The 20,227-nt window shown below is 60.8% G+C and overlaps 2 protein-coding genes across 5 annotated transcripts; one reads left to right on the top strand and one right to left on the bottom strand.

Moving 5' to 3' along the window:
- The first annotated feature begins 240 nt into the window (after positions 1 to 240).
- Positions 241 to 5,959, top strand: ZNF446 (zinc finger protein 446). Of its 4 annotated transcripts, none has more exons than XM_080643647.1 (7): positions 1,279 to 1,404; positions 1,808 to 2,188; positions 2,265 to 2,466; positions 2,653 to 2,737; positions 4,026 to 4,110; positions 4,278 to 4,367; positions 4,507 to 5,959. In XM_080643647.1, exons 2-7 carry the CDS (start codon positions 1,847 to 1,849, stop codon positions 4,795 to 4,797), a joined length of 1,095 nt encoding a protein of 364 aa, XP_080499773.1. In that variant the 5' UTR covers positions 1,279 to 1,404; positions 1,808 to 1,846; the 3' UTR covers positions 4,798 to 5,959. The 4 variants fall into 4 exon arrangements, with proteins under 4 accessions (XP_080499771.1, XP_080499773.1, XP_080499772.1 ...); XM_080643646.1 differs by having other exon boundaries at positions 2,643 to 2,737; XM_080643645.1 differs by lacking the exon at positions 1,279 to 1,404 and adding an exon at positions 241 to 1,173 and having other exon boundaries at positions 4,278 to 5,959.
- Positions 5,960 to 8,969: 3,010 nt separating this feature from the next.
- Positions 8,970 to 19,677, bottom strand: SLC27A5 (solute carrier family 27 member 5; the record flags this gene model as incomplete). Its single annotated transcript, XM_080643622.1, has 10 exons — positions 8,970 to 9,589; positions 9,675 to 9,805; positions 9,915 to 10,012; positions 10,556 to 10,754; positions 12,027 to 12,117; positions 12,194 to 12,388; positions 13,671 to 13,795; positions 17,196 to 17,354; positions 17,660 to 17,869; positions 18,900 to 19,677. The coding sequence occupies 10 exons, from the start codon at positions 19,675 to 19,677 to the stop codon at positions 9,413 to 9,415; spliced, it is 2,163 nt and encodes a 720-aa protein (XP_080499748.1). The 3' UTR covers positions 8,970 to 9,412.
- Between the last annotated feature and the right edge of the window lie 550 nt (positions 19,678 to 20,227).

The following is a 20,227-nucleotide window of genomic DNA, read 5'->3' as shown; positions in this document are numbered from 1 at the left end:
CAAGCCCAGCCACGCGCACGCTCAGAGCGCCCCCCAGTGGGCGGTGAAGCCCACACTCTTTTATCTCGAGCTGGCGGCCGGGGTTCCTGGGCGTCAGAAGGAACCAGACAGACCGGGAGATGCGTTTTCGGATGGAATACGTCGTGTCTCAGCCACTTGATGTGTGGAAGCACACCTGACTTCACCCCAGTCAGATCTGAAAAACGACGACATTGCCTCCTGGGATGACCGAAATGTAAATATAAAGGTCAGCTTACTAGCTCTGGCCCCTGAAGTGAGGAAGAGGTTGAGCACGTCCCATAAGCCTGGGCGAAACCCCCACCCTTCACCTTGCGGTGCAGTTCTGGTATCTGAAGATGTGTCAGACGCCGTATGTACATCATGGGACAGTTTCCTCCTCGGTAAACGGGCGCCCACCGGGGCAGGGCGCCCAGCGGAGGTCGAGTGTCGGACCAGCACCCTCCTCGCTGGAGAAAGCCCACGGGTCAGGAGGGCCATCCTAGCCGGACCCCGCTTCCTGGTGGGACCACCCGGAGACCAGTCTGCCGAACTAGTGCACGACCCGGACCTCCACGCAGGGCGGGACGACGCTCCCTCTGTTGCCATAGAAACTGCTGCGGGCGCGCTGGCGCTGGAACGCCGTTACCAAGGCGACGACTCGGCGTCCAGAAACAAGCCTCTAGCAGCGCGCTGGGGGTGGGGCCTGCGCAGAGGGCCAGCTCTGATTGGTCAAAAGGGCAGGTCTCTCACCTCGCTTACCAATAGGACTCCGGTCCGCTTTACACATGCGCAGGATTTTAACGGCCCGTCTCGGCAGTTGGTGAGTCCTAAGACCCGGATGCAAAAAGGACGGCCGCCAGCGAGGGAAGGGAGTTCGCAAAATGAGCTGCTCTGCAGATTCCTCTCTCCGAGGACGGGAGCCGTTCTCAGGCGTGAGAGGCCTCTGACAATGAGCCTCCGCCGGCGGACACCGCGCCCGTCCTTGCTTACTGAGGCTCATGGGAAACGTAGTCCGAAGGGAGGGCGGTGCCTTCGGAGCAGGGGCCTGATTGGCCACCGCGCGTCACCCGGGCAACGAACGGAGGGGCGTGGCATGGCGTCCAGCAAAAGGTGGGCGGGGCGTCGCGGTGCCGTTGACCGGAAGCGGCCTCGGGCGCCGGCGCGGTGGCGGAGGTGAGCGCGGTAGGGCTGGGGTGGGCGCGGCTTCTCCACCTCCCGGCACCCAGCCCCTCCTCCCTGCGCTCGGGGGCGCCGCCGACCTCCCGACGTGCCCCGCGCGCCCCACTTCCAAGCCTCTCCTTCTCGGGGCATCGTGCCGCCTCCTCCGGGAAGACCTCCTCCCTCCTTCCATTTTCGGGTGACGAACCCCGGAGACTGGTCTCCCGGGTCGGACAGCCCCCCCAGGTGGGCGAGTTTCCCCAGTGGCCGGCTCACGACTCGGCGCTGCTCGGGGTTCCGTTCACTTGCTCGGTCCAGACTGGGCGCGTCATCCACAGCGCGCTGTGGTCGGCGAGCACGGAGCCCCCAAGTCCAGCCTCGACCCTGGGCGCAGCCATGGGCCTCCCGGTAGCCAGCCCCTCGGGACGCCCACTCCAGCCCACGTGTCCTGCGCTCGCACCCACCCCGCCCCGCTTCTCGCGGCTCCACAGCCTGACCCTGGGAACCGACCTCTCCACCGCGCCTTGTACCCAAATGTTGGCGGTTTCCTGGAGGCTCCATGGGACAACCTGCTCCAAGCCCTCGTCCCGAGTCCGCCTGACCCTGGGGGTGGCCTCTAGGTCGCTCCCTGACCCTTCCTTTCCTGCAGGTCCCTCTTGGTGGCTCCAAGAAGGCTCCCGGCACCATAATGCCATCCTCCCTGGGCCCCCCGCGCCTGCCCTCCGTGAACCCCGCAGCCGCCCTGGAGGACCCTGAGGCGGCGCGTCTGCGCTTCCGGGGGTTCTGCTACCAGGAGGTGGCGGGTCCCCGAGAGGCCCTGGCCCAGCTCCGAGAGCTCTGCCGCCAGTGGCTGCGGCCGGAGGCGCACTCCAAGGAGCAGATGCTGGAGCTGCTGGTGCTGGAGCAGTTCCTGGGCGCGCTGCCCCCTGAGATCCAGGCCTGGGTGCAGGGCCAGGGGCCAGGCAGCCCTGAGGAGGCCGCAGCTCTGGTGGAGAGCCTGCAGCATGACCCTGGGCAGCTGCTGGGCTGGGTGAGTACGGCCACTTTGTGGAGGGACCGAGGGAGACTAGACCCCCCACCCCCCCTGACTTGCCGCTCCCCCTCAGATCACAGCCCGGGTCCTGAAGCAAGCAGTGCTCCCGGCGGCACAGAAGGCAGAGGACCCACTGGCGAGTCTCCACCCTTCGGAGAGAGTCCAGCCCCTCGGGGCAGCCGCTGGGGAGGGGCCGGAGGATGTCCTGATGGAGGGGTCTGCCCAGCTCAGCTGCAGTGTGAAGAAGGAGCCTGATGCTGACGGGCAGGAGATGGGTGAGAGGGGGCTCCTGGCGGGAGTGCGGACCCCCATAGCCGGATGGGGACCCCGAGGGACTGCAGAGCCGGGCCCCTGAGAGGCAGGAGGTTGGCTGTGTGCCCGGTGCCTGCTGGCGCCAGCTCCCCCGCCCCAGCTCAGGGGCAGCCCTGACCCCCTCTGCCTCACTTCCTAGCATCCGCCAGTCCCCCACATCCAGTCCAGTCCCCGGAGGGGCCAGGTGGGCCTGGGGAACCGGACTCTGCCTCCTTCCACCCGCCCAGGATGCAGGTGAGCAGCCCCACGTTTTCCAGGCTCTTTGCCGCCGGGGTGGAGTTGGGATCAGATCACCCCGCAGGACAGAGGGACAGACTGGCGGTCGCTGCACTTGGGGAGGACGGAGGAAGGGTGGCTTAGGGTGACGGGAACTGTTAGGGGCCGGCTTCCTCACAGAGAAGTGTGGGGGGGGGCTTGCGGCCCCCCGGGGATTTGCACCCCCGTGTGCAGGGGGGAGGGACGCGATGACCAACGTGGAGAGAAGTCTGAGCGCCTCGCAGCAGCCGCCCCCCAGCACCACTGAGGTCACGAGAGGTTCCTCCTGGGAACGCCCGCAGCCCCTCTCCGCTGGGTGTGGGGGCTCCGCGTGTTCTCTGAGTGTGGGCAGCAGGCCCTGTCGCCCCGCAACTTGCTCCTCCCCGCTCCCCTCGAAGGACCAGTGCAGAGGAGCTTGGAAGCTACCGAGTGCCCCGGGCTCCCTCCACGGCCTGATGGCCTGTAGGAAAGTGGGGGGGGGGGGAGGGGGCAGAGACAGAGGTCAAGTCCTCCTCACCCCCAGGCAGCACCATCCCCGTGTGGCTCCGGTGGCCAAGGCCTGCCCTGTCACCACTATTTCTCCCGGCCCAGGAGGGCGGACCCCAGGGGCTAGGGGCATGGACCCCAGGGGCTAGGAAGGCGGACCCCATGGGGGATGGACCCCAGGGGCCAGGAGGGCGGACCCCAGGGGCCAGGAGGGCAGACCCCATGGGCTAGGAGGATGGACCCCAGGGGCTAGGAAGGCGGACCCCATGGGGGATGGACCCCAGGGGCAAGGAGGGCGGACCCCATGGGCTAGGAGGATGGACCCCAGGGGCTAGGAGGGCGTGGGGAGGGGGAAGCCCAGAAGAGCACACAGAGGACACAGCCCATCGCCAGCCCCTGCACGTCCCCCACCACCTGCATCACTGCTCCCCGCGTGTGCGGCTGCACCTCTGTCTGAGCCTCCCTCCCGGGCGCCCACATCAGGGTTGCCATGGCCCTGCACCGCTGTCCCAAGGAGGGTCTCCAGGAGGAGAGGTGTCTGGAGTCCCTGCTCTTCTGCTGGGGACACACTGCTCACGGCGCAGGGTGGGGCGGGCCGCGCCTGTCCCTGCCCCTCCACAGCCCAGGGCCCTGAGCTCAGTCTGTCGGCCAGAAGTGGGGTGGGGCCGCTCCCTCCCTGCCCGGCCTCCACGCCCTCACACCCCCTCTCAGAGTCACCTGAGGCTGGGATGGGGTTGGGGTCGCCCATGGAGGGCTCGCAGTGACGGCCTACTTGGGGCAGGAGGAGTGGGGGCTGCTGGACCCGTCGCAGAAGGAGCTGTATTGGGACGCGATGCTGGAGAAGTACGGCTCCGTGGTCTCCCAGGGTGAGGACGGCGCCCCCCACCCTGCTGCCTGCACCCTGCGCCCCCGCGCCCCGCCTTCTCCCTCCTTCCCGAGGGGTGCCCAGGCCCCACCCCGTCCCTCGGGCGAGCGGGGCTCTCGCCAGCCGGGTGTCAGGATTGGCGTCTGACCCCGCCTCCGCCCACATCAGGGTTGCCGCCTCCCCTCCCGGACTCGCGGGCCGAGTTGGAGCCGGGGTCGCCGAGCGCGGGGGCCGAGGGCCCAGGAAGCCTCCGCCCGGGTGAGTGCAGCCCCAGCCGTGATGCGGGCACCCGGTCCCGGGCGGGTGGCGATTTGTGTGGCGCCCACGCTGGGGGCCGAGGGGGAGGGGAACCGACGTCCGAGCCCCGGGGCCACCGGGTCCGCCCGTCCTTCCCCAGGAGCTGAGCGCGAGGGCGCGCCCGGGTCAGCCGCGTCGGTGCCGCCGCCCCCGGAGCCGGACGCCGCGCGCAGCAAGCGCTACACCTGCGAGCAGTGCGGCTGCAGCTTCGACTGGAAGTCGGTGTTCGTCATCCACCACCGCGCGCACCGGGGCGGGCCGGGCGCCCCGAAGCCGCTGCAGGGGCCCCGGGAGCCGGGCGCCCCGCGCCACCCCCGGCGCGTGCCCCCCGCCCGGAGCTACACGTGCGCCGAGTGCGGGCGCGGCTTCAGCTGGAAGTCGCAGCTCGTGATCCACCGCAGGGGCCACGCCGCCCACCAGCGCCACGTGTGCGGGGACTGCGGCCGCGGCTTCGACTGGAAATCCCAGCTGGTCATCCACCGCAGGGGCCACCGGCCGCGGGACCCGTGAGCGCGGGAGGAGGAGGCTCCGCTCGGGCCTGGGGCCTCGGGGCCCGGACACGGCCGGCTGGCTGCCGCCGGAGGACGAGGCAGCGGAGGGCGCAGGAGCGGGGCCAGTTCCCAGGAAGATCCTCGCCGAAAGCCGCCGGCACCGGGGAGCCGCTCTCCCCTCCCTGACGGGGCGCCGAGGGGCCTTCCTGGCTCCCCTCTCCCACCCGTGACTGAGGGAGGCTGACGGCCTCTCCTGCCCTGGGACCTGGTGGCCCCGTGAGATGCTCAGAAACCACCTGCCCCCTGTCCGGACCGCGGGCGCCGCCCCTGGAAGATGCAGGACGCCGGGCGGGCAGGGCCGCTTGTTGGGGGGTGGGGGGCCCTCATGCTCCCCCGAATTCCCTTTCGGTCGGGAGGTTTCTGGAGCGACCCTGGCCTCTGGCCCTGCTGGTCAGATCGGCCTCTTTGGAAGACATTACTAAGCACCCTTCTCCTCCTCCCGCCTTGTCCTTCGGCTCCCGAACCCCCGTTGGAGCGGACACTAGGGGACTTTTTAAAAACTGACCAAGAGAAGGGGGAAGGAAAGGGAAACACCAAGTTGCTGTCCACTCATGTGCATTCGCTGGCCGATTCCCTGCGCCCTGGCCCGGGTCAAATCCGAACCTTGCCCGTCAGGGACGACTCCAGCCAACTGAGCTACGGGTCAGAGTGGGGACTTTTTTTTTTTTTTTTTTCGGTGACAAGCTTATTTATTGTTTATCTCATGTTATAGCACATACTAGATCTTGTTGTTTAAGCTCTAAAGTTTTTTTTTTTTTGTCTAAAGTTTTACATATGTCTCCTTTTTCTCCAATTGCCCCCCCAGCCATTCCCGCCCCGGCAAGCGCCCCCCCCCCCCCCCCAGCCATTCCCGCCCCAGTGTCCGTGCCCTTTGGTGATGCTCATACGCATGCACACAAGTCCTTTGGTTGCTGTCTAACCCCCTCTCCCCCGCCATTTGTCTCTGGATCAATGCTTGTCCATCAGTTTATGTTGATCATTATATCCCACATATGAGTGAGGTCATGTGATGTTTACCTTTCTCCGACTGGCTTATTTCCCTGAGCACAGTGCTCTCCCGGTCCAGCAGGGCCGCCTTTAAGCATGGGTAGTAGGCAAGGGCCTCTGAGAAAAAGGGCCACAGACAAGTGCCTCAGGCCAGCACAACTGCAGGTCAGGTCTGTGCCCCCACAGCCCATGCAGTTGGTCCGCTGAGAGCAGGAGAGCAAAGGGCCGGCTGCCTGCTGCCCATGGAGGCACATTCTGGACATTCATCCGTGCACTGTACTCCTTTCCTGTTGTTGCTCCAACAAGCCTGGTGGCTCCAGACAACACACATTGGTTTTCTCACGACTGTGAAACAGTTTCACTGAAAATCAAGGTGTCATCAGGGCAGGCTACGCCTGGAGGCTCTAGGGGAGAATCCATTTTATTGCCTTTCTCCCCCGCCCCCTTTTTTTTATAAATCCTCACCAGACAATTTTCCCATTGATTTTCAGAAAGAATGGGGGAGAGGGAGACAGAGATACATCAGTTGGTTGCCTCCTGCACGTGCCCGACCGGGGCTGGGGATCCAGCCCTTGACCACAATTGAACCCTCAACCCTTCAGTCCTCAGCCCAGCGCTCTAACCACTGAGCTAAACTGGCAAGGGCCATTTTATTGCCTTTTCCGGCTTCAAGAGGCTGCCTCATTCCTTGGCCCCTTCTTCCACCTACAAAGCCAGCAGTGGTGGTGACGTCTTTTTGTGCTGCCGTCCCTCCAGCTCTGGCCTCCTGCTGCTTCTTTTTTTTTTTTTAATATATTTTATTGATTTTTTACAGAGAGGAAGGGAGAGGGATAGAGAGTTAGAAACATGGATGAGAGAGAAACATCGACCAGCTGCCTCCTGCACACCTCCCACTGGGGATGTGCCCGCAACCAAGGTACATGCCCTTGACCGGAATCGAACCCGGGACCCCCCCAGTCCGCAGGCCGACGCTCTATCCACTGAGCCAAACCGGTTTTGGCTCCTGCTTCTCCTTATAAAGACCCTTGCGGTTGCATTTAGCGCTCACCTGGTGAGCTGCCATCATGCCCATCTCAGGATCCTGAAGCATCTCTTCGTCTCACCTGCACACCTGATCCATCTACAACATCCCTTTTGCATGTGAGGTAACATCCAGTTTCCAGGGATTCTGACATGAATGTCTTTGGAAGACATTACTAAGCACCCTTCTCCATCTGCTTCCTACTTTGAAAATAGGGTGCATTTTTGTGGGGGGCAGTTTCCAGGAAACAGGTGCACTCAAGGAAGGAGCCCTGGTAGGGGGAGGGATGACTTGGGCAGGGCAGGACCTGGCTGCAGCCTGGAGCTGGAGGGGGAGGGGGCTGCCTCCGCCATCCCCAGTATCTGCGGACCTTCTGACCTGGTGCTGGTACTGGGGCCTGCGGCAGCGTCCGGGCTGGAGATGGAGTGGTTACAGGTGAACTGGTGGGCCAGCAGGCGAGATGCGCAGGGGACGTGAAGAGGACGGTGGGTCCCCGTGTCCCTGGTGGGTCCAAGGTCCCTCATGGGCCTCAGGGAATTCCCGTGTCCCTTGCTCCCTGGTGGCCCTGGGTGGTCGCTAGTCCCTTCCTGGTGGACCCCCTTGTTCCTGGTAGAATCTGACAGCAGCTCCGACTCCCATCCCAGGAGCTTGGACTTCCGCTGGCCTCTGCCTACAGCTCCCACAATGCTCCAGGCCTCACTTCCGGGCTGTGACGGCGCCCCCGTACGTCACAGAGGCCTCGACGTTCTTTGGCCTCTGCCTACAACTCCCACAATGCTCCAGGCCGCACTTCCGGGCTGTGACGGCGCTCCCGTACGTCACAGAGGCCTCTACGTTCTCTGGCCTCTGCCCGCAGCTCCCACAATGCCCCGGGGGACGCGTTCAGCTTTCGGAGGCCTCTGCGCTTGGGGGTTCCTTTCGCGTTACCGCTCGTCTACAGCGCCCACTGCGCCCCGGAGGGCACGTCTGGCTCCAGACACTGCAGACCCCAACTTCAGAGGCCTCTGCGCCCGCCCGCCCCCCCGCACTCGCCGCAGGGCCTCTGCACGTGCGCTCCCCCAGTCACTTCCTGCTCAACCTTCAAGCCTCCGTCCAGCGCCTGCCTGCACGCCGGCTCAGCTCGCCCTCAGAGTCCTCCCCGCGGCCTGGGGCCCTCAGAGGCCACAAAAGACCCTCCGATGGGATCGGCCGCTCTCCTCTCCACTGTGCAGAGGCTCAAGGCTGCTGGTCCCTCCCAGCCCCTGCCCTTCCCCAGACAGGGCTGCTCCTGCAGGCGAGCAGAGGTCCTAGGTGGGAGGCGAGGGGGACCCTGAAGTATGCTGCCTTTAAAAAATTTTTTTTAATTGATTTCACGGAGGGAGAGAAACATCCATGATGAGAGAGAAGCATTGATCGACTGCCTCCTGCACAACCCCCTCCGGAATGGAGCCCACGACCCAGGCATGTGCCCTGACCGGGAATGGAACTGTGACCTGGTTCCTAGGTCAACGCTCAACCCCTGAGCCACGCTGACCTGGCCTGAAGTATGCCTTTTGGAGGGCACTAGGCCCTGCACGGGTGGCTCATTTCTCCGTGCACGCAGACATTTGTGTACATTCAAGTTCGTTCTTGCGCTGTTCCTGGGTCCAGTGTAGGCCTGCTCTGTGAAGCTGGGGATGTGGCCCGTCTGGGATCCACGAGGCTCCTGTGCAGGTCCGGGAAGGAGGTGGTGACACTGTACCTTCGAATGATGGTGTTTAAAAGAAAAGGACCCCCCCAAAAAATAAATAAATAAATAAATAAATAATAAAGAAAAAAGGCCCCAGCGGGTGTGGCTCAATTGGTTGAGTGTCTTCCGAGTACCTGAAGGTCGCTGGTTGGATTCAGACACACGCCCAGTTTACGGGTTCGGTGCCGGTTGGGGTGCATGCGGGAGGCAACCGATTAACATTTCTCTCTTTCTCTCTCTTCCTCTCTCTCTGAAACCAATAAAAACATTAAAAAAAAAAGAAAGAGGCTTCCAAAGGGAGAGGAAACTAGCGTTTATTTAAAAATTGGGGGTGGTGGGGAGGAGAGAATAACTATTCTGAAGTACTGATTCAGGCATATCCCCAAATAGTGTTCTGATGGGGAGACAAAGGCAAGGGATATTCATGGGCAAGGGAAGGGGCACCATGACATCCACAGAAGGAAGGCAATGCTATTGTTTTCCATTTGCCAGCTCTGTAGCCATCAGTCCACTAGTCACCACTGCTTTCTTGTTATCCTTGCAAACAGTTCTTCAGGACACAAGGCTGATTAGGCGCCGTGTTACCATTCAAAAGGCTTGAGACATAAGACATGGAAGGTGGTTCCTCTGGCAAAGCAGCTCCAGCTCTATGGTAAAGTGCTCCCGTTTCTGATTTATTTTTTGACAGCGGTCAGGGTTGGCCTTGGCCCTTCACGTGCCCTGTTAGCCGGCCGGCTGTTCAGAGTTTCCAGGTGCCCTCACACACAGCCTGGTACATGTCCTGTGTCAGAGGCCGGAAGGCCTGGGCCTGGCTGTCCAGCACAAACAGCGAGTCCGCAATGACGCCCACGTTGAAGCCCTCACGCACCAGCCGGGACTTCACCAGTTTGAAGGTGTTGGTGATCTCCAGGGTGTCCTGCAGGGGCAGGACTGTAACCCCAACTGCGACTCCCATGTCCACGACCTCCCACCCCCGCCAACCACTGCCCCCCTGAGCTCACCTGGATGCGGATGAAATGGGGGACCGCATAGGCCGGGAGCCACGTGCGGACATGCTGGTACAGCTTCTGCCCGTCGAAGGCCCGGCCCGGGGCCAGCTGCACAGCGGCCATGCCCACCTTGCCCTCACACCCTGGAAACACACCAACCAGTCACTTTTAGCTCCCCCAGCGCTGACATGGGGTAGCACGCCTCCACCCACAAAGCTGCTGTTGCTTTACAATGAGGGGAGCCCTCCGCACCTGGCACGGACACGCCGTAGACGTTCACCTGCTGCAGGAAGTCCACGAGTGACAACACGCCCTCCACCTCCCGCGTGGACACGTTCTCGCCCTTCCATCTGCGGGGTGAGAGCAGGTGCTTGAGATCACGCCTCTGGTAACGAGGAGGCACCGCCCCTTGCCCACCAAGCCCCGCCCCCCTGGGATCCGAAAGCCCCGCCTCTTTTCTCGGCCTCCCTGTAGGATCTGAAAGCCCCGGAGGCCCCGCCTCCTAACCCCGCCCCCGAAGCTCCGCCTCCAAGCCCCGCCCAGGAATTCAAAAGCCCCGCCTCTTTACTCGGCTTCCCTGTAGGATCTAAAAGCCCCGGAGGCCCCGCCCCCCGGAACCCGAAAGCCCCGCCTCTTTTCTCGGCCTCCCTGTAGGATCTGAAAGCCCCGGTGGCCCCGCCTCCTAACCCCGCCCTCGAAGCTCCGCCTCCAAGCCCCGCCCCAGGAATCCGAAAGCCCCGCCTCTTTACTCGGCCTCCCTGTAGGATCTGAAAGCCCCGGAGGCCCCGCCCCCTGGGATCTGAAAGCCCCGCCTCTTTACTCGGCCTCCCTGTAGGATCTGAAAGCCCCGGTGGCCCCGCCCCGAAGCCCCGCCTCCAGGCTCCGCCCAGCACCGGTAGGTGTCCCCGAGGCGGTCGTGGAAGTAGAGGAAGCCTTCGCGGTCCATGGACAGCACGTCCCCGGTGTTGTAGTAAATGTCGTCCGGGCGCCGCACCTTCCGCACCAGCTTCCGTTCCGACAGCTCCCGGGGCCCGCGGTAGCCCAGGAAGGGGTTGCGGCCCAGCACCCGGGTCAGCAGCAGCCCGGGCTCCCCTGGGCGGGAGCGGGAGGCGGCGTGAACCACGACAGGAATCTCAGAGCCCACGGCCTCCCGCCGAGATTCCAACAGGCGGACTCCGCCACCCGGACCCTCAGAGGAGAGACACCCAGCGATGGAGACGGGGAGACGGACTCAGACACAGGGACAGGGAGACGGAAGAGGAGGGACGGACGGACAGAGAAGGTGGCACGGGGAGCCCATAAAAAATGGGAAAAGGAAAAATAATAAAATAATATAAAATTAAATTAATAAAATAAAACAAATAGGAAAAGGACGCCTGGCCGGTGTGGTTCAGTGGATAGAGCGTCGGCCTGCGGACTGAAGGGTCCCGGGTTCGATTCTGGTCAAGGGCATGTACCTTGGTTGCAGGCACATCCCCAGTAGGGGGCGTGCAGGAGGCAGCTGATCGAAGTTTCTAACTCTCCCTCTCCCTTCCTCTCTGTAAAAAATCAATAAAATATACTTTTTAAAAAATGGGAAAAGGAAAAATAATAAAATAATATAAAATTAAATCAATAAGATAAAACAAATAGGAAAAGGATTCCCGGCCGGCGTGGCTCAGTGGTTGAACCAGGAGGTAAAGGTTCGAGTCCCATCCGGGCACGTGCCCGGGTTGTGGGCTGGATCCCCAGTGGGGGGCGTGCATCTCATCATTGATGTTTCTCTCTCTCTCTCCCTTCCTCTCTGAAATCAATAAAAATATTTTTTTTTAATGGGAAAAGGCCCTGGCCGGTTTGGCTCAGTGGATAGAGCGTCGGCCTGCGGACTGAAGGGTCCCGGGTTCGATTCCGGTCAAGGGCATGTACCTTGGTTGCGGGCACATCCCCAGTGGGAGGTGTGCAGGAGGCAGCTGATCGATGTTTCTCTCTCATCAATGTTTCTGACTCTCTGTCCCTCTCCCTTCCTCTCTGTAAAAAAATCAATGAAATATATTTAAAAAAAAATGGGAAAAGGATAACAAGGGATGGTCGAAGGATGGAGACAAATGGTGGCGGGAGGAAACGGGTGTGGCCAGGCCCTTGCAAGACCCCAGGAGAGAAGACCCGAGGAGAAGGTGGGGGGAAAGGTGGGTGCCTGCCTGGGAGGACGGGAGGCTCAGAGGACAGCGAAGAGAGGCTGAGGCCGGGGTGCCCGTCAGAACCGAGAGGCTGAGGGGCCCGGACAGTGGTCGGACGGACGGACGGGGACGGGGACGCAGGGTCGGGTGAGAGCTGCAGGCACCACCTCGGAGCAGGCCCCGCCCCGCCCCTCCCCCCCCCATGCACCTGGCCCCACGGGCACGCAGAAGCCTGCTCTGTCCCGCACGGGCTCCGCAGCCTCCGTGTCGAACTGCACGAGCTCGAAGGGGGACAGCACCTGCGTGGAGGGTGGGGTGTCAGAGGCCCGGGGCGCTCGGCTCCCGTCAGGGTCCTTGCGCGCCCGACCCACTCACTCGAAGGATGCAGCTCGTCTTGCCCACGGCCCCGCGGCGTCCTGGGTAGTTGACGAAGCCCGCGTTGCCTTCCGTGGAGCCGTAGACTTCAAAGATCCGAATGGGCCCGAAGCGTCGCTGGAAGGCCTCCCACACGTCTGCGCGGAGCCCGTTGCCCATCGCCAGGCGAACGGTATGCGTCCGGTCCTCTGGTCGCTGCGGAGATGCCCCAAGGAGGGTCAGGAGGAGGTGCCGGCGGTAGAGGGGTGCCCTGAACCCTTCCCTGGGAGGTATATACCCAGGGGACCTACCAGGGGTGCTCACTGGGTATTCCTTACCTGGCACCTGTACTTGGAGGCCTCACCTGGAGGGACACCTAGGGTGATGGGAGGCCTCACCTGGAGGGACACCTAGGGTAACGGGAGGCCTCACCTGGGATCTCATGGGGGGACAGACACCTGGAACTTGTACTGCAGGGCCTTGTTCTTGGGGGCCTTTACCTGGAAGTAACCCGGGGGTGATTTGAAGCCTCATCTTGGGGGGTTACTAGGGGGCTTGTTTGGGGGCAGTTGCCTGGAGACTTGCCTTGAGGGCTCACCTGGAGGCTTTACCTAGAGGGGTACCTGGGGACCGTGCCTGGAGACAATCACCTGGGGTAATTCATGGTACAGATGAGGCTGCTCGCGTCTAACGAATCTCCCCTGAGCCGCACCGGGTGTTCTAGGCACGTTTAATTCTCACAAGATCCCCTCGGGATGTTACCCCGGTTTCCAAAGGGGGACCCTAAAGCTGAGAGAGGTGAGGTCACCTGATCAGGCGGTCACCGAAGAAGCCGGGATTGGAAACCTTGTGTGGGACTCATTGTATGTGGCTCTGGTCTGGGGTGTGTTACCTGAGCGACCTTGCTTGAGTCCCGTACCTGAATATCCCTGAGACCTTTACCTGGTGTGACAGCTGCAGCTTAAAATATATTTTTATTCATTTCAGAGAGGAAGGGAGGGGATGGAGAGGGGGCTTGAGAGAGAGAGAGAGAGAGAAACACCAATGATCAGAGAGAATCATGGATCAGCTGCCTCCTGCAAGTGGGCATGTGCCCTGACTGGGAATTGAACGGTGACCTCCTGGTTCATAGGTCAAGTCTCAACCACCGAACCATGCCAAGCTGGGCAATTTTTTGTTTGTTTGTTTGGTTAATCCTCACCTGAGGAGGAGATTTTTTTCCATTGCCTTTCAGAGAGAATGGAAGGGAGGGAGGGGGAGAGAGCGAGCGAGGAGAGAGAGAAGAATATCCATGTGAGAGAGACACATTGATTGGTTGCCTCCTGCACAGCCAAGGGATTGAAACTGCAACCCCACGTACGTGCCTTGGACTGGGAATCAAACCCACAACCCTTCAGTGCACGGGCCAACGCTCTAACCACAGATCAACGCTTCCCAGGGTGACAGCTGTGGTTTGTATCTAAGCTGTTCACCCCGGAGCCTCGCCTCGGCACCTCACCTGCGGAGCGTTGCACAGGTACCGCAGAACCTCGCCCACATACTGGATCACGGTCACTCCGTGCCGCCGACAGTCCTCCCAGAAGCAGGAAGCGGAGAACTTGGGGGCCAGGACACAGGTGGCTCCTGGGAGGCGGGAGAGGAACGGGTTCAGGTCCTGCTTCCATGCCTCCGTGAGAACCTGCCTCGATCGGTGGCCCCTGAAGCACGGGGTGATGCCGGGCTCATCGCTGGTCCCTGGTCCAGTCAGGCATAGGCGGGCCCGGGCCTGGGTTCACATCCAGCCTCCAGAATGTGTGGGAGGCTTGGTGCCCGACACAGTGCGCCAGGGCTCAGTAAAGGCTGTGAGCATCCCTCGTTCTTGATTATGACAAAACTAGAGGCCCGATGCACGAGGATTCGTGCAAGAACGGGCCTTCCTTCCCCTGGCTGCCGGCATCGCCTTTAGCCGCCTTTTCGCTTTCCCACGCTGCCCAGAGGCCCAGGGCTGCTGGGGTGTGCAGAACACCTGCATCCCACTCCACCCCCGGCCACTCAGCGCCTGTGTATGCAAATTAACCCGCCATCTTTGTTGGGTTGGTTTGCATACTCACTCCTGATTGGCTGTGGGTGTCACGAAGGTACGGTCAATTTGCATCTTTCTCTTTTTTTTATATATATATATTTTATTGATATTTTACAGAGAGGAAGGGAGAGGGATAGAGAGCCAGAGACATCGATGAGAAAGAAACATCGATCAGCTGCCTCCTGCACACCTCCCACCGGGGATGTGCCCGCAACCAAGGTACATGCCCTTGACCGGAATCGAACCCGGGACCCTTCAGTCCGCAGGCCGACGCTCTATCCACCAAGCCAAACTGGTCAGGGCGCATCTTTCTCTTTTATTAGTGTAGATTTTATGAATGTTTCGCTGAACAGGTGGAAAGGTGGCCAGATAGGTGGATGGAAAAGTGATGGGTGTTTGGAAGGACGTTCATGTGGATTAATTAATTTTAGGGGCCACGACACCCTGCAAGTGAAATATCATCATCTCTGAACCCAAAGGATGATTGCTTGTGAGCTTGGTTAGGAGCAGCTGTGTCTTCTCTGAGGCTGTGTGTTTGACAGGGAGGTAACATATAGAAGGGGTGCTGGGTCCTTGGGAAAAACACCTCCCCCCTCAGGGTTCCTGCCAAGATTTATTTATTCATTTTTAACCCTCACCCGAGGATATTTTTCCATTGGTTTTTAGAGAGAGTGGAAGAGAGAGGGAAAGACAGAAACAGCCATGTGAGAGAAACACATCGATTGGTTGCCTCGTGCACATGCCCCAACCAGGGCCCCGGACCCGGGGGGAGAAGCCTACAACCGAGGTTTGTGCCCTTGACCAGAATCGTGTGCCCTTGACCGGAATCGAACCCGGGACCCTTCAGTCCTCAGGCCGACGCTCTATCCACTGAGCCAAACCGGTTTCGGCTTGCCAGGAATAATTTAACTGCAGGCCCTGGCTGGGTAGCTGAATTGGTTAGAGAGCGTCGTCCCAGTAGGCCAAGGGTGAGGGTTTGATCCCCGGTCAGGACACACAGGCATCAACGGGTGAATGCATAAATAACTGGAACAACAAATCTCTCTCTCAAGAAAAACAAAGAACAAAAGAATAACTGAACTGAATGTAACAACATCTCCAGAGGGAATTTCCAGTCTCACTGGACACAGAGGCCAAACAATGAGGAGACGAACGGTAAAAGGACAATTTGGTAATTGGGGAAATCTGAACAGGAAGTGCACATCAGATGACAGGGCAGTTGCTGTTCATTTATAGGTTAGCGATGCCTTCTGCAATAGTTACAAGCAGAACGATTTGTTCTAAGATAATCGGGAAGGAGAGGCGTGCATGTGAAATGAAACTGGCAAGATGTTCACTGTGGAGGCTGGGTGAGTACCGTGGAGACTGCATCAAGCTCTTTGCTCTACTCTTTTTTTTTTAAATATATTTTATTGATTTTTTACAGAGAGGAAGGGAAAGGGATAGAGGGTTAGAAACATTGATGAGAGAGAAACATCGATCAGCTGCCTCCTGCACATCTCCCACTGGGGATGTGCCCGCAACCAAGGCACGCGCCCCTGACCGGAACCGAACCCGGGACCCCCCCAGTCCGCAGGCCGACACTCTATCCACTGAGCCAAACCGGTTTCGGCTCTTTGCTCTACTCTTGTGTGTGTTTGAAATGGTGCATGATCTAAAAAAACAACCACCTTGTAAGCCCTAACTGAATAGCTCAGGCGCTTAGAGCCTCGGCCTGAAGCTCAAGGTGGACGGCTGGATTCCCAGTCAGGGCACAGACAAGAAGCATAAGGACGTGCAACAAATCAATGCTCTGCCCTGGCTGGTGTGGCTCAGTGGATAGAGCGTCCGCCTGCGGACTGAAGGGTCCCAGGTTTGATTCCGCTCAAGGGCCCATACCCAGGAGGCAGCTGATCGATGATTCCCTCTCATCATTGATGTTTCCAACTCTCTCTCCCTCTCCCTTCCTCTCTGAAATCAATAAAAATACTAAAAAAAAAACACAAGTCAATGTTTCTCTTTCTTTTTGCGTTCTGTTCTCTCTCTAAAAATGAATACATTTTAAATTAATAAAAATTTGTTGATAACATCCAGGAAAGACAGGCTGAAGCAGAAGTGAGGGGGAGGTGATAAAAGAAACGACATGGTCCGGCCAGTGTAGCCAGCTGTTGAGCATTGAGCCCACCTGCTCCGTTCCAAGTGGGGACACGTGACTGGGTTGCAGGCTCCACCCCCGGTGGGGGGGGGGCGTGCAGGAGCCAATTGATGATTTTTCTCTCTCATCGATGTCTCTATCTCTATCCCTCTCTCTCTAAAAAGAGAGAGAGAAAGAAAGAGAGAGAGAGAAGGAGAGAGAGAGAGGAAGGAAGGAAGGAAGGAAGAAAGGAAGGAAGGAAGGAAGGAAGGAAGGAAGGAAGGAAGGAAGGAAGGAAGGAAGGAAGGAAGAAAGACCCTGACAGGTTTGGCTCAGTGGATAGAGCGTCCGCCTGCGGACTGAAGGGTCCCGGGTTCGATTCCGGTCAAGGGCATGTACCTTGGTTGCGGGCACATCCCCAGTAGGAGGTGTGCAGGAGGCAACTGATCGATGTTTCTCTCTCATCGATGTTTCTGACTCTCTCCCTCTCCCTTCCTCTCTGTAAAAAATCAATAAAATATATTTAAAAACAAACGAACGTGACTATGGAGAGGCCCCAGGTGACTACCTAGTCAGGTGTCCAGGGAGGCGGGCAGAGCAGTGTTTGCTGAGCACGTCCTCACTGACAGGAGGTCACAGGAGTGACCTCACACAGCTGCTGTCACCTCCTGACCACAACACAGCCCTGGGGACCACCTGGGTGCCCGCCCCTCTGCCCAGGGGTCCTGGGGTTCGCTCTCTGCTGTATGCCCCTCGTCACAGGGTGCTGGGTGACCTGTGAGGCCCTGTCACCCCGACACCCAGCCTGCACTCCCCGGGACAGGAAGGGTCCCCATGGAAGGGCTCACCGAGCTCCAGGCAGCTGAGCACCCCGAGGACCAGGCCCATCACGTGGTACAGGGGCAGGACCGTGTAGACCACGTCGTCGGCTGTGACCCCGCTCAGGGCCAGCATCCCGCTCATCTGCAGCACCCGCTCGTGGGTGAGGATGGCCGGCTTCGGGAGCCCTGGGGGACGGAGGGTGGCAGGGTGGGGGGCGTGCAGGGCTGGGTCTCCATGGCGGGGAGGGGGGTTCAAGGAGGTCAGGTTGGGTTTGGGGTTCAGAGGTCCAATCCCAAGCTCCAGGAGGGCCTCCATGGCTGCCCGCTAGGAAAAGGCAAGACTCTGGCCCTGATCCCTCCGAGGACATTTCGGGGCAGAAGTCAGGCTACGTGTCCCCATCGAAGCGCCGCCTGTGCGGTGGAGGCCGGGCTCGGGGTCAGGTCAGGGTGAGAGGTCAGAGGTTGGGGCGGGGGCTGCCGGGTGCCCTCACCGGTGGTCCCCGAGGTGTAGATGAACAGGGCAGGGCTCTTGCGTGTGAGGCCGGCGCGCAGGTCAGCGGGCACGGGGTCCGGGGGCGCGGCGTCCAGGGCGGGCTCCAGCGCCCCCACCCCCGGCGTCGGGGAGGTGCGGCCGAGGTAGAAGCAGCGCACGCGCTCCGCCTGCAGCTGGGGGAGGACCTCCTCCAGGTTCTGCCGGAGATCTGCAGGGCGGACCAGAGAGGAGACTGAGGCAAGGTCCCCCCACACACACTTCCAGGAGGCGAGGGGGAACCCACCCCAGGCCACAGAGGGCGTGGCCGGCAGAGGGCGCTTCTGCACTTTTGTGAAGAGCCCCATGGCCGGTGTGGCTAAGTGGATAGAGCACCAGCCTGCGGACAGAAGGGTCCGGGGTTCCGGTTCCGGTCAAGGGCAGGGACCCTGGTTGCGGGGCTCCTCCCGGCTGGACCCTGGTCAAGGCGCTTGCAGGAGGCAACCATCCATGTGTTTCTCTGTCTTTCCCTCTCTCTGCCACCCTCCCTAAAAATCAATGGAAAAATATCCTTTGGTGAGGATTAAAAAAAAAAAAAGCCCTGACTGGTTTGGCTCAGTGGATAGAGCCTCGGCCTGTGGACTGAAGGGTCCCAGGTTCGATTCCGGTCAAGGGCATGTACCTTGGTTGCGGGCACATCCCCAGTGGGAGGTGTGCAGGAGGCAGCTGATGGATGTTTCTCTCTCATCGATGTTTCTGACTCTCTATCCCTCTTTCTCTCTGTAAATAAAATCAATAATATATATATATATATATATATATATATATATATATATATTTTATTAAAGGTTAGTATTGGCAAAAAAAGGCAGAAATAGCCATGGCGAAGAAGAAGGAGGCCAGCTGGCATGGCTCGGTGGTTGAGCATCGACCTATGAACCAGGAGGTCAGGGTTAGATGCCCGGGTTGTGGGCTCGACCCCCCCAGTTTGGGGCGTGCAGGAGGCGGCTGATCAATGATTCTCATTGATGTTTCTCTCTCCCTCTCCCTTCCTCTCTGAAATCAATAAAAATATTTTTTTTTAAAGGAAAAACAAAACAAAGCACCTGGTGCCCTCAGAATTACTTCCCAGCCTGTGGGGTGAGCGGGCTAACGGGGCGCCTGTCCAGCCCCTTCCTGGCCCCCTGACCAGCGGTCCTCCCAGCCTGCCCCCCTCCCCGGCCGCTCCCGCCCCCGCCGGCCTGGGTGGGGGGTGTCCTTACCCGGGTCCACCAGCAGCACCCGCGCCCCAGAGCTCAGCACCGAGTGTGCCAAGGGCGCCCCGCGGATGTGCGGGTTGATCCAGGCCACGGGGCAGCCCAGCTTGGCCAGCCCCAGCCACAGGCCGAGCGCGGGGACGGCCTGCGAAGGCGACATCAGCAGGGCGGCGGGCTCCCGGGGCCCCGCGCCCTCGGGGGCGACCATCTCCGCCTTCAGCGCCCACGCTGCGCGGCAGGCCCGGGCGTCCAGCTCCGCGTAGGTGACCGCGCGGCTCCCGCGGCCAGTCCACACCAGGGGCGCGTGGTCCGGCTGCGCCCGCGCGCGCCGCTCGAAGGCGTCCACGAAGGTGTCCGGGGGCGAGCGGCCCAAGCGCGCCCGAGTGCGCAGGCCCATGCGGAGGATGCCCGCCACGAAGGCCAGGTCCGCGGGCAGCCAGCGCAGCGCGGGGGGCGGCCGGGGCGGCAGCAGGGCCAGGGCCAGGGCTGCGGCCGCCAGGCTCAGCCCATGCGGCGCCCAGGGCCAGAGCCAGGGCCGCGCCAGCGCCGCCAGGCCGACCAGCGCGCAGCAGGCGGGGTCCCCCAGGAGCCAGCGCAGCGCAGGGGCCGCGGCCACCGGCCAGGCGGGCAGCCCCCCGCCCCGCAGGAACAGCAGCAGCGACAGCAGCAGCAGCGACCGGCGTCCCGCACCCATGGCACCGGCTGTCTGTCCTGTGCCTGCGGCACGCTCACCTGCGCAGGCTGCCGGGCAACCTCTGGCCCCTGGCTGTGGACCAGCCGGCATCGAGGGCGGAGCGACCAGCCGCAGGACTCTGCCCCAGAACTTATTATTTTTCAATGATAGTTGACATTCAACAGCAGATTCGTTTCGGGTGCACAGAAGAGTGGCTGGACACTTTTATTCATTTTTTTAAAAAAATATTTTTATTTATTTCAGGGAGGAAGGGAGAGGGGTGGATAGAAACATCCATGATGAGAGAGAACCACTGATCGGCTGCCTCCTGCACGCCCCCACTGGGGATCAAGCCTGCAGCCCAGGCATGTGCCCTTGACTGGAATCAAACCCGGGACCCTTCTATCCACTGAGCCAAACCGGCTGGGGCACTGTGGTGAGCCGGCACAGCCATGGCATACTCAGCCCCAGGGCGCCTGATGCGCCACACCAGCTCAGCCAGGTTCAGTGACCCGGAGAGGGGGTGGCTAAAAAGCTTAGAAAAGACAGACAAGAGAATAAAACTGGGTCTCGGTGGGACACTGCTTCCCTGATGGAGAGACAGCGCCCACGCCCACAAGCCCTGCCTTTATTTTACAGCCAGATGCCAGGAGGCAAAGGA

This window comes from Plecotus auritus (genome assembly GCF_963455305.1).
Source record: "Plecotus auritus genome assembly, chromosome: 10".
In the NCBI taxonomy this organism is placed as follows: domain Eukaryota; kingdom Metazoa; phylum Chordata; class Mammalia; order Chiroptera; family Vespertilionidae; genus Plecotus; species Plecotus auritus.
Note: the sequence above shows the minus strand (reverse complement) of the source record. Positions and strands in the feature narration are given on the sequence as shown.

Excerpts from the sequence above, each read along its gene's own strand:
- ZNF446 (XM_080643645.1), top strand. The coding sequence starts at position 1,847 with ATGCCATCCTCCCTGGGCCCCCCGCGCCTGCCCTCCGTGAACCCCGCA. Across the intron at positions 2,467-2,652 it reads TGCTGACGGGCAGGAGATGG|TCCCCCACATCCAGTCCAGT; the intron begins GTGAGAGGGGGC and ends AGCATCCGCCAG. Across the intron at positions 2,738-4,025 it reads TCCACCCGCCCAGGATGCAG|GAGGAGTGGGGGCTGCTGGA; the intron begins GTGAGCAGCCCC and ends TACTTGGGGCAG.